The following is a 13,441-nucleotide window of genomic DNA, read 5'->3' as shown; positions in this document are numbered from 1 at the left end:
CATTTGTGTCCACTGAGAAGGATGACCGCATAAAACTTTAAAAAAAAATTAAAAAAATTCAACTATATATATATATAAACAATATTTATTTATAAGGAAAGGAATGTCTTTGATACATTTTGGTAAAAAAAATTAAAACTAAATAACTTTCTGATATCAGTAATGGCAACAATTGCTTGTTCTTTTAAAATTGTTATTGTTCTACAGTTTTTTTGCCCGCACAAATTGCAAAATACTATGCCCAGGTGTGTGTGAATTTTTTACAAAAGCAGTACACCTCAGAACGACGAAAGCATGAAAAATGTTTATGGGGTAACTGCCTACTGTCAAAGATACAGACTTTGCGGAGAAAATGATATTTATTAGAAAAGAGTAAATAAAAGAGTTTTCAAATCATGTCACTAAAGAAAAAAATAATCAATTGCCCCGGGACATTAAATGAATACAAAATGGCAAGCTGCAAATCCACTATCCTAACCACTAGAGCAGCTGCTGAACTCCAATGATCTACTAAGCAGAAGCCAACAATGTTGGTCAAAGGTAAAGTGTTGTTGAACATCAAGGTAGCAACAAAATGCGGAGTGAACCGTAGTAAGGATCTCACTCCAAAATATGTGGACGGTCGGGCATTTTAACCATGTATGTAAGAAAGTAAGAAAGGGCCCCCTTCCCTGCACACATTTCAACACAGGTCTGAGCCCCCAAAGAGACCTAGTGCAAACGTATCTGTGCAAATGTTTTAATCATTAGGATCCTTAACTGATCTGTTGTTTAACCAAAGCTAGGCAATAGGGCAACATGGCTAGCTGTTTATTGAGTTTGGGTTGACAGGAAATCAGAAGCCATTAAATCACCTTGGCACTATGAAGTCTAATTGGCTCTCAGCAAGATACTACTGGAGATGGGATAACTATGTGTATTTGAGAACTTTTAGCTTGCCTAAAAACAATCTTGTTTGGCTGCAGATCCAGAGCAAGAATGTTGGCCCTGGCTGAAAAAATAGAGTGTCGACAATAAGCAGTTGCAAAACAATAGATTTTATTTTAAAAACAAGATGTTAATAGTCCTGGTGGAAGAGGCAGCTGATGTTGGTTTAATGAATTGTAGACAAAGGGTTTCTTCTCGGTTTAATGTTTACAGCATTTAATATGAAACAGATATCTAATAACGGAACTGACCATTATCAACATGATAGATGCTTTGAAAAGCACTTTGAACAAACGTATAATGCAATTCCTGCAATAACAGTCATTAAATAAACACAAGTAAATCAGTGAAGAAAAGCAAACGTATTAAAAGTGTCCGTAGGAACCAGATACATATCTGTACGGCGAAGCAAGGAAAGATGATAACTTGTTTCACCTTAAAAGAAGTGTTTTATACATTTTAGAGAACAACTGTAAATCAGTTACAAGGGGAAACTAAAAGTTTCAAATCAACACATTCATGACTCACCTTGTGGCACTTGCAAATAATATCCCTCTCCTCAACACTTGCATTTATGAGGTATGAAACATAGACCAGAAACACTCTTGACCCCACAGTTTCACAACGAACATAAAATATTTTTTCAATCTGTAAGAAAAAGAAATTTAATTTAGTTGATTTATGTGGCAAACCCTTGAAAGCTGCCAAGTCTGTTTAGCGAAGTGTAAAACAATAACACCAGGATTCTCATTAAGAGTTTGCTATTGTATTTATAGTATTATCTGGTATACATGCCCACTATTTGTCATGGAAGCCTAACCTCCACTATCATTATCTCCATTCCCCTTGGGAAATATAAGCTTTTTTTAAACAGTCTTCTATCTTGAAACGTTTGTATATTTAATGTCATCTCACTACATGTGACATTTTAACAGAGTATACCACCAATGCCTTGGATATTCTCACCTACGTATTTTCAGTCACATCCAATTCCTTCTCGGTAAGCATTTGAGTAACCTTCTCCTTATAATCTCACTTGCCACAGCCACATCACCCGCGTTACCAGGATCAAATCTGTTAGTTTTCATGGAGTGTCAATTAGTTCTCTTTTACACATCGAATCAGCTACAGTCATTGGAGACTACCTGCTCTTTTAAACAGTACAATTAAATGCCTTCTCGTTCTACTTTTCTTCCCCTCTTCATCAATTCTGTGTTTTCTTTAAAAAACACACAATAAAGCATGTAACTTTGCATCCTATCTCTCTTCGACAGTCAACTTCAACACTATTACAGTTTCACTGAAAGTCTCCAGGGCCCCTTTTCAGTCCCAACTACAAGTTGGTACTCCACCATGCTTTGTTCACTAAATGTTTCGACGTGGCTTCCGGTAAACATTCCATCTTCTAGTAAAACCACTACCCCTCTTGACAAGCTCCCTATGGTGATACCGGTTGCATGCACCTCTCTCTTTCCCTAGCCAACTATTCATTCTTCCATCACTTGGCCTTTTTGTATGTGGAAATTCAAACTTCTATTTTGTAGCTTACTAAAACTTAGGATCAAAATTGCAGTTGCAATTTAATGGAGTCTGCTGATGCTAATAAAGAGAGGCAAATGTGCATGAAATTACTCGGCCCGACAGAAGGGAAGGTGGTCGGGGGGATTATAGAGGTCTCTGTCGTATTATAGATGGTTAATATAGGATCCCATCTGACAGGAGACCAGGGAAATCTCCAGCGTCAAGCTGGGTTCAGTGATGTTATCTTACCTTACTCTAGACAGCTCAGCAGACAGTCAAGTCTTACTTCACCTAAAACTATGGTAGAGTGTAGCTAGGTCTAAGATATTCAAATATCACACATGTAAATACAAATACCACACACCAAGTAGTGACTAAACAACACAAAAAAATACAATAAATATAAAATATGTAAATGTCCAAAACATTAAGTAAAAACTAAGACCTTGTAAAGAAAAAGAAATCAAATATGAAGAATATACCCAAGGGTTTAAAAGGTTATACCAAAGTTTTTTTTTTGATTTTCAAAAACCTTTATTAAACAAAAAGGCACATAGCGCATTGCAGCTTGGCATTACAGCATTTGTTCAGTAAATTCAATATATCCAGTGGCGTCACATGTTACAAAGAAGTAAAAACAATAAGAAAAGGGGGGCGTGGCTTGGCGGCGACCAAGATGGCCGCATAGTTCCGCAGCGCTCCGGCGGCGATTCCAACGACCCCTGACATCCGTCATTGATCCGGCTGATAGACGGCGTCCCACGTCGGAATCGGAGAGACCCCAACCTCCGACGCCTGCTGGTGCCTTCCCGGATTGAAACCGACCCTGGGAAGCTGAGAGCTGGGGATCAGCGAGTGCGGGCTGGACGCGGCCTATGCCGTGGAGGCCCATCAGTGGAGCACCGGCCTCGGGTGCAGAGAGGGCCGAGGCGGGGACGCAGGACAGCGGCTGCGCTCGGCGCCGAGGTGCCCTTGATCGTGGAGTGGGGTGACCCATTGTTCCCTCCCCTGCTCGAGGCGGCGTGGACAGTTGCCCCCCCCGGCGAGGGAGTGGGGGCATTAAGAACGGGCTCAGCCTCCCGCGGGGAACTGTCGCAAGGCGGCAATGTATATTACCCCGGAGAGAGGGCCCCTGACTACCGGAGCGCCGGAGACATCCTTCCTGGAGGTGACTTTCTTCTCAGAATCCTGCCCCAGGACCTCAGGAGCCGGAGATCGGCAATTGCTGGCCGGACGTGGCCTACACTATGGGGGCCTATCGGCGCAGCACCGGCCTCAGGTGAAGAGAGGGCCGCGGTGGGAGCACAGGAAGACAGCTGAGTGCGGCGCTCGGCGCCGGTGTGCCCTGGATCGCGGAGTGATGTGGATATTTGCTCTCTCCCCTGCACTGAGGTAGCGTGACCAGCTGCCCCCCCTCTGGGTGGGGGGCGTAGAGACTGGGCTCGGCCTGCCACGATGAGCTGCTACAAGGCGGCAAGGCCTACTACTCCAGCACGCGGCCCCCTGTACACCGGGGCACCAGAGACACCTCGCTTGGGGATTGGTGTCACTACAACGCGGTTTTTTACAACGCATTCTGTTACATCGGAATTTTTACAACGCAGGATCCATTACATCGGATGCCATTACAACGCATGGCATTACATAGCAGATGCTATTACAACGCATGGCATTACATCGTAAGTATAGGTAAGTATATCTTTTTAAAAAAAATGTAATTAAGTTAATTTAATTAATTTAATTAATTTAATTAAAATACATTTTAAAATAGTAATAAATCTATTTATTTAATTTAATTTTAATAAAAATTGTAATTAATTTTAATTAATTAATATAATGAAATTAATTTAATTTAAATATTTTTAAAAATTATAATTAAAATAAATTAATTAAAATATTGTATTTAATTTAATTAATTTAATTAAAAAATGTAATTAATATAATATAATTAATTTAATTTAATAAATATATTTTAATTAATTTATAAATGGTAAATATAATTTAATTAGCCCTAAGCACAAACCCAACCCTGAACCCTAAAACACCCCTGTACCCCAAAACCCAAACCCTACCCTGAAACCTAAAAACACCCCTGTACCCCAAAACCCAAACCCTACCCTGAAACCTAAAAACACCCCTGTACCCCAAAACCCAAACCCTACCCTGAAACCTAACACCCCTGTACCCCAAAACCCAAACCCTACCCTGAAACCTAAAAACACCCCTGTACCCCAAAACCCAAACCCTACCCTGAAACCTAAAAACACCCCTGTACCCCAAAACCCAAACCCTACCCTGAAACCTAAACACCCCTGTACCCCAAAACCCAAACCCTACCCTGAAACCTAAAAACACCCCTGTACCCCAAAACCCAAACCCTACCCTGAAACCTAAAAACACCCATGTACCCCAAAACCCAAACCCTACCCTGAAACCTAAAAACACCCCTGTACCCCAAAACCCAAACCCTACCCTGAAACCTAAAAACACCCCTGTACCCCAAAACCCAAACCCTACCCTGAAACCTAAAAAAAACCCTGTACACCTGTACTTATTTTAAAAATTACTTTAATTAATAAATTAAATAATAAATTAATAATATTAAAAAACATAAATAAATATATTTAATTATAATTAATATTAATAAAATTTAAAAAAATGTAATACTTACCTATACTTACGATGTAATGCCATGCGTTGTAATAGCATCTGCTATGTAATGCCATGCGTTGTAATGGCATCCGATGTAATGGATCCTGCGTTGTAAAAGTTCCGTTGTAAAAGCCTCCCGTTGTAAAAGTTGCGATGTAACGGTGCATCACCCTCGCTTGGCAGTGACGGCGGCGGAGGAGGCCCGCGGCGACGGTGATACGGGGCCTGGGGTGCAAGTCCGGCTGTGTGGGGCGAGTGGGCAGGGGACTAGCCCGGCGAGCACCAGTGGGCCTGTGTTAGAATAAAGAGGGCCGCTCCTGCTCCTTTCGGCGTCGGCCGGGTGCGGGCGGCCGGCAGGGGATCCAGGGGTGACCGCCCTATATCTTCCAAGGCCATGAGGAACAAGAAGTCCACAGCGACCCAATCCAACACCATGGATAATTATACGGCAGACCCTGGCGCTGGTGCTCTGCCCCACCCCGGGCCGTCTGAAGAGCCCCATGAGCCATCTCTCTCCTCCATCATGCAGGCCATACAATCCCTGGGCACTACATTGGAGTCTAAAATAGACAAAATGTCAATTGAGTTGACGCTTCAGAGGGCGGATCTGAACAAAACGTCTGAGAAAGCCACGCAAAACGCTGCCGCCATTACGGACCTCCAGGGGGCCACCAATTTTTATTTTTGGCATTTGTACAGCGCTCTGTTACCCGTAGGTGTCCTGGCGCTAAGTGTTGCTCCTGAAAAAGAGGCCGATAAGGGAATCAGATGGTAAACAGCCATGTCTTTAAAGCTCTTCTAAAGGCCATGAGATCCGTCATTTTTCTGAGGGCATAAGGCAAGGCATTCCAAGCTTTAGCTGCGCCCAGCACAAAGCTTCGGCCTCCCCAGCGGGCTCTCTTGATACGAGGCACCGCGATCAGCCCCATGTCAGCTGATCTGAGGTTTCTAGTCGGTCGGTACCAATAAAAGTACCGCCGAAAGAATAAGGGTCCCTTGCCTTGTAGGGACTTGAAAACTAGGCATAGTGCTTTAAAAAGAATTCTCTTTCGCATTGGAAGCCAGTGCAGCTTGACCAGCTCCTGAGACACGGGGACATATTTCGGAATCCCCAAAATGAGCCTAGCCGCCGCATTTTGTAGTACCTGTAGTTTATTAAGTACCCCCTGTTGGGCCCCAAGGAAAAGACTGTTGCAGTAATCCAACTTTGCCATGACCAACGTTGTGACCACTGTTTTCCTATCGTTGCCCGGGACAAATGGAAGGATCTTACGAATGGATTTGAGCAGGTAGGCCACCGAGGAGGAGAGTGCATTAACTTGGGGACGAAAAGTAAGTTGATCATCGATCAACACCCCCAGGTTTTTCACCTTCGCAACTGGGGTGGGGGCCTTGCCCATCTCGTCTGGCCACCAGCTTGGGCTCCAGAAGTTAGTGTTTGAGCCAAACACTATAACTTCGGTTTTTGCCAAGTTTAATTTAAGGCAGTTAACTGCCATCCAGTTTCCCACCGCCAGCATACAATCCTGGAGATTCCTAGCTACACCTTCTTCCATCCCTGGTAAAACTGACACCACAATCTGGGTGTCGTCGGCATATGATGTGAGATCAAAACCATATGCCCGAATCACAGGAGCCAATGAGCTGACATAAACGTTAAATAACGTAGGACTCAAAGACGAGCCCTGAATAACTCCACAGGGCACGATGAAGGGTTTTGACTCATATTCTCCTAGGGCCACAGTCTGAACTCTAACGGACAGGAAGGCTTTGAGTATGTCAAGCGCTTTCCCTCGAACTCCGCAGGCCTTCAAACGGTCAAGTAAAATCCCATGGTGGACCGTATCGAAAGCCGCGGAGAGGTCCAGCAGTACCAGGGCGGCCCTTCCTCCCGCGTCGGTCACCGCTCTAATCTCCTCAGTTGTTTTAATGAGAGCGGACTCCGTGCTATGGTGAGGTCTAAAACCATGTTGGGAGGGGTCCATAGCTTGAGTGGCAGTCAGAAAGGAGCTTAGTTGAGTGTTCAGTGCCTTTTCTATTAATTTAGCTGGTAAAGGTAGCCTTGCTATTGGGCGGTAGTTATTTGGGTCCCTAATATCCAGGTTAGTTTTTTTTTAATAGGGGCAAAATTGATGCCTGTTTCCAGCAGGCTGGGAAACCTCCTGTCACCAGCAGTTTGTTAAAAACGGTCACCAGCGATAAAACTATCAGATCTGGGGCCATTTTTATTACAGCCACCGGACAGGGGTCTGACGGGGCGCCTGATTTTGCTGTTAACAGTAGCCGCCTAATTTCTTCCCCATTTACTGGCGAAAAACTATCCAGAATTTGTCCTGAGGATGACTGCATAACGCCTTCTGAAGAGACCGACTGGCTATTCAACCTCTCCTGACTAGAGAAGGCTCTGAAAATCGTCTCCACCTTGCCTAAAAAGAATCTGGCAAGATCTTCGCATAGTTCATAGCTTGCAGGAATGGCCGCAGGAACCGGGTCAGCCAAAGCTGCCACCGTCGTAAACAGTTCCTTCGCAGAGTTCTTAGCCAAATTTATACGATTGGTATAGTACTCTTGTTTTGCCTTCCTCACCGTTTTTTATATGTTAGGAGACTTTGTTTAAGACGCCTTCTGTCACTTTCCCTGTATTCCTTCCGCCAGACCCTTTCCAGATTTTTGCATTCCAACTTGTGATTTCTTAATTCCTCCGAAAACCACGGCGCTGAGGGCTGGGCTCTGGCCAGGAGACGTAATTTGCTGCAACAGCAGGTCCAACAGCTCACGCACCAACAGAGGCAGATGGCGGCACGGCTGGAGGACCAGGAAGGGATGGCCCGAAGGAACAACCTCAGGGTGGTAGGTGTGCCAGAAAAAATGGAAGGGGCTAGTATGGAACTGTTCCTAGAGGATCTCATCTTGAAAAGCCTGAAACCCAAGAGACTGTCTAAGTTGTTCGTCATAGAGCGAGCGCACAGGGCGCCAATTCCGTCGCCGCGCCCGGGGGTCCCGCCGCGAACCATCATCGCGCGGGTACTCAACTATAGAGACAGGGATGCATTCCTATAGGCGGCACGACGGCACGGAGATTTGCGTGTAGACGACGCCACAATCCGCTTTTTCCCTGATTTCAGGCTCAAGGTCCAGCAGGAGAGCCGATCGTTTGACGCAGTCAAGAGGAAACTTCGAGAACGTGGTCTCCGCTACATGATGTTTTTCCCGGGGCGGCTTAAGATCTTGGCGGAGGGAAAGTCCTTCTTCTTCACCAGCCCGGAGGAGGCCCATACATGGCTGGAAGAGCGCTGCCAGCAGCGGAGGGGCCCGGACCACGAGGGAAGCTGGAGGAGCGCGGCCCCCCGGTCTCTGGCCTCATCTGTGGGGTCGACGGGGGAGGCACGATGGCGCCGGGAGAGCCAGCTCCAACAGGCTAAGAGACTGGCCCGCAGCCTCTCGGCGTCACCAGATCTGGAGTGAGGAGGTGGAGTATATGGATTCGGACTGGCAGGATCTCGTGGACATGTAATGTATGAAGGGCCTGTGAATGCTCATCCTGCAGGATCGCTGAGAATGGGGGGAGGCCTCGACCTGCTTGGGGGGTCTTGAGGGGATTGATAGACGGCCTACACATGTATTTGCTGATGTGCTAACTCTCAATTTGGCCAGGGGGCATTGATTATGTCTTGGGGGGTCTTTCTCCATTATGGGACACTGATTTAGTTCAGAACGATCGTTGGACTACTTATTGAACTGTAAAGGGGGGTCGGGGGGGGGGAGCCCCGGATGCTGGACTTGGTTGCACCGCTCACCCCTGAGTTTATCGTTTCAAGGGCTACAGGCGCTCAGCTTGTTGGGGATGTCTGGCGCAGTTGGCCGGCGTGGCAGGGTAGCAGGGTGGGGGGTTGTTGAGGGGGGGAAATGGGGGATAAGTTCTGGTTTTCATTTTCTGTTTTCGTATTGTGTGATTGTTTTGACTCCATCGACACACTCAATGGGCGGGTGGGAGGGGGGTGGGAGGGAGAGATGGTTACTACCCTTTAGCTATGGCGGGGACAATGGCAGGATCACACACACCTAAGACGCAACACATAGACATCCTATCCTGGAATGTGAACGGCCTGCAGAATAAGATCAAACGTACGGTCGTGTTGCAATACCTCTGCAGACACGCTCCGGATGATGTCCTCCTACAGGAGACACATCTGCTGGGGAACCACTGCAAGGCTCTGGACAGATTTGGTTACACCCTACGTGCCCACTCTGGCTTTACAACGGGCTCCAGGGGAGTGGGTATACTCATTAAAAACCCCTTGCCATTGGTCCTGTGGCGATGCTGGTCTGATCCCTTGGGTCGCTATGTGGCACTATCTGCGCAGTGGGAGGGTCGCACTCTGAACTTCTGCTCGCTGTACATACCTCCGAAGCTGCACGCGTCCACCCTCCCTGATGTGGGGAAGTTGCTGCTGCAAATGCCTCCGGGGATATTGGTCCTGGGTGGGGACATGAACGATGTGATGGCTAGAGATTTGGACAGATCGCCGACTATGCTGTGTAGGGGAGGGGTAAGCCACCTCAGGGATTTTGTACAGGAATTGGGCTTGATCGATTTATGGAGGACAAATAACGCACACATGAGACAGTACACACACATCTCCGCAGCCCATGGGTCCTCCTCTAGGATTGATTACATATTCACACTAGCTGACTGCATGAACCTGTTTCGAGACGGACACCATAAGGCTAGAGGGATTTCTGATCATGCGCCAGTAGGGGTTCAGTTGATGAGTCCCAAACGAGATTGGAGCGTCCCCCCTAGGCTTGATTCCTTTCTATTTAAAGATAGAGACTTTCAGGAGAGGTTCAGGGAGAGGGTGGATCATTACTTCGATGAAAATGTAGGCTCTGTGAGCTCCCCTGGGATAGTGTGGGAGGCGTACAAGACCGTGGCCAGGGATTTTGTACAGGCCGAGGTAGGGCGGAGGCGTAAGGACAAGCATGCGCAGGTGAAACAATTGGAGTCGGAGCCTCATGCTCTGGAAAGTGGGACAGGGCTCACTCAGGATCAGGAGCGGGACACACTGTATAAGGCACGCCTCTTAAGCAAAGAAATACGGGATGTCCAGACGGAACAGGCGCGGTCGCACGCACTAGCCGCCCAGCGGAGGGTGTACGACTTGGGGGACAAGGCGAATAAAATGATCGCCTGGTTGGAAAAGAGAGATCGAGACCGCAGCTGGGTGCCGAAGATAGAGTGGCCGGATGGGTCACTCTATCTCACGAGCGTGGCAATTGCGGAGGACATCGCGCGATACTTTGAAAAGGTTTATCGGTCGTACACGACAAGGGGCAAACAGGAGTGTTGCGATTTCCTGGCCCCCCTGCGGCTCCCTGTGCTGGAGCCTGCGGACAGGAATGTGCTGGAAGCAGATATCACGGTCAAGGAAGTGGAGGAGGCCATGGGGGACCTGCAGATAGGGAAAGCCCCCGGCTCCAACGGGTTCCAAGCGGAAGCATTTGGCTGTGTGGCTAGCCGCACGGCGCCCCATATGTGCAGCATGTTCCTCGAGGCGCGGGAAACTGGGCAGCTTCCGAGGGACCTACGATTGGCCACGATCGTTGTGATCCATAAAGCAGGGAAACCACAGGGGGACTGCAGTTCGTACAGGCCTATCTCCCTCCTTAACTATGAGACGAAGGTCCTAGGGAAGATCCTGGCCACACGCCTGGGTGCGGTGATCCAATCGCTGGTCCACCCGGACCAGTCGGGCTTTATGCCCCACAGGAGCACGCGACTCAATTTGCGTCGCCTATTTAGGGTTCTACAGATAGTAGCCGCGCGCCGGGAGGTGCCAGCGTCATTGCTCTCTCTTGATACACATATGGCCTTCGATAATATTGAATGGCGCTACATCTATGCAGTCTTAGAGAAGTTGGGCTTCGGGGACGATTTCTGAGCCTGGGTGAAACTATTGTACACAGGGCCACTGGCGAGGGTCCGGGTCAATGGGGCCATGTCGCGGGAATTTCGATTGGGGCGCGGCACGAGACAGGGATGCCCCCTGTCCCCGACCCTCTTTGCCTTGGCATTGGAGCCGCTGGCACATTGGGTAAGGACGGACCCTGGGGTGTGGGGCATAGACATGGGGGGTGGATGGGAGGAACGCATATCACTATATGCCGACGACATATTGCTATACACCCAGCGACCGTCGGAGTCCATACCACGGCTAATGGTCATGTTGCGCAAGTTCGGGGAGTACTCCGGGTACAGTATCAACTGGAGCAAATCCTTAGGCTATATTCTAGTGGGGCCCCAGCCTCACACTGTGATTGGCTGCGAGGGCCTAGTTTGGCGCGCAACGTTTCGTTATTTAGGGATATGGGTCACACCATCCGACACCAAGTTTCTCCAGCTCAACGTACAGACGCAACTGGACCGCCTGCACAGTGACGTGCAGCACTGGCGGACCCTTCCGGTCCTCCAAATGGGCAGAGCCGTGTTATTCAAAATGATGGCCCTGCCCTGTCTGCTATATGTGCTGCAGAGGTCGCCCTTCCCGATCCCAGAACATGTCTTTAAGACGGTGGAGGCGAGCAGCGCTCTTTATTATGGAGCGGAGGATGTCCAAGGATTGCTCTTCGGAAACTGCAACGCGGTCCCTATGAGGGCGAACTGGCAGTACCCGACATCCGTCTATACTACTGGGCGACACAGTTGATCAATATAAATGGTTGGGTGTTTGCCCCACAGGAGGAACCTGCATATCGGGTGGATCGTTTGGCCCTAGGAGTAGACTCCTACTTAGCGGCTCTCTACTCCAAACCCAGGCGCAGCTAGCCCTTGCCTCGCCTGACTGCGGTAGTGGTTGGGGTATGGAAGCGGGCAACAAAATTGCTTGGGAGGGAGATGAGGCTTACGGCCCAAACGCCCTTATGGAAAGGCGACTTCCTCAGGGAAGTGGTGAGACTCCGCGACCTGCGCCAGTGGAGCCCGATAGGTATAGATATTCTGGGGGATGTGTGGAAGAGGGGGCAAGTGGTGGAGTTCGCAACTCTTCAGTCGGAATTCCAAGTGGGTGATGGCGAATTCCAGCACTATCAACAATTCAAACATGCCCTGTACAAGCATTTGACGCAAGGGGATCAGCTACCTGAATATGCCCCACTCAAGGACAGGCTACTGTTAGACCCCATGATTGATAAGGCCATCTCACTTACCTACAAGAAGCTTATTAATAATATTCCTGACTCACTTGGGCCATTGAGGGAAAAGTGGGAATCCGACCTTGGGTTGTTAGAGGAAGACGACTGGAATGAGGCCCTGCAATGTCCTAGGGAGGTGGCGATTCGAGCTAGATTCAGATTGGTGCAGCTACGCATCCTCCATAGGTCCTACACCCCTCGAACGGTGCAATTTGAAGATGGGATATGCGACATCACACTTCTGCTTGAGAGGCTGTGGGGAAGAGGGCACATTCTTTCACATCATTTGGGACTGCCCTAAAATCCGTACATATTGGGTCAGACTGAAGGACATAATGGAGGAGGTGGTGGGGGGCGGAGGTACCGCTGGAGGCTAGATGGCACGCTCTGGGGGTCACGGGTGAAGTTACATGGCCCAAAGGAGATACGGTATGGTTAGCCTTTGCCAGCATGGTGGCCAAGAGAAACATCGCACGACTCTGGGGGAATGACTTGATACCACCGATAGAGAAATGGGAATGAGATATGGACTGGTGCCAGAGGGCAGAGAAAGTCATCTATAATAGTTGGGCTGCCCCAAAAAAATGGGAAAAGATATGGCAGGCTTGGCGAAGGTACAGAGGGGAATGGATGGATACCCCAGATGCTTCACCGTAGAGGTCTCCCCCACTGAACACCACACACTGTATACATTCGACACATCAACTTCCTGGGAGACCGTGCGCCTCGGCTTGTGACAGATTCTGAACATACCGTGGGGGGCCTGCGGGGGAGGGAGGGCTCAGATCAGGGAGGGGGGCTGGACGGCGTGATCTGGGGGTAGACCGTTGCTATGTCCGCTGACGACTGGTTTACTGTAATCATCTACTGTGTAAGTCCCACTGCACTTCCACTGCTACCTGATGTGTCTTTTGATGGAGCTGTTTTGTTTCAATAAAAAGAAGTTAAAAAAAAAAACAATAAGAAAGAGACAGATACTTTCCATCGGCAATCGAATAGTACTCAAGGCACAGCAGAAGGGACACAATCAATCTGACCGGGAGGGGATACGAGATCATCATCCTTAATCTGGGCATTTCGCGCAGCAGCACTGGGGGAGGTTGTTGCTGGGCTGTCTGGGGCAGCCAAGTGTTGGAGATAGGGAACTAGA

General features: G+C 48.4%; 1 protein-coding gene across 2 annotated transcripts in view; it reads right to left on the bottom strand.

Moving 5' to 3' along the window:
• Positions 1-13,441, bottom strand: part of TRAPPC11 (trafficking protein particle complex subunit 11) — a 607,699-nt gene that overhangs the window by 339,984 nt on the left and 254,274 nt on the right. For both annotated transcript variants that reach the window (XM_078678000.1, XM_078678001.1), the window contains exon 23: positions 1,456-1,575. In XM_078678000.1, the coding sequence (XP_078534126.1) occupies positions 1,456-1,575 (120 nt within the window). The remainder of the gene's footprint in view (positions 1-1,455; positions 1,576-13,441) is intronic.

The sequence above is a fragment of the Lissotriton helveticus genome, chromosome 2_2, assembly GCF_964261635.1.
Source record: "Lissotriton helveticus chromosome 2_2, aLisHel1.1, whole genome shotgun sequence".
NCBI classification, from domain to species: Eukaryota; Metazoa; Chordata; class Amphibia; order Caudata; family Salamandridae; genus Lissotriton; species Lissotriton helveticus.
Note: the sequence above shows the minus strand (reverse complement) of the source record. Positions and strands in the feature narration are given on the sequence as shown.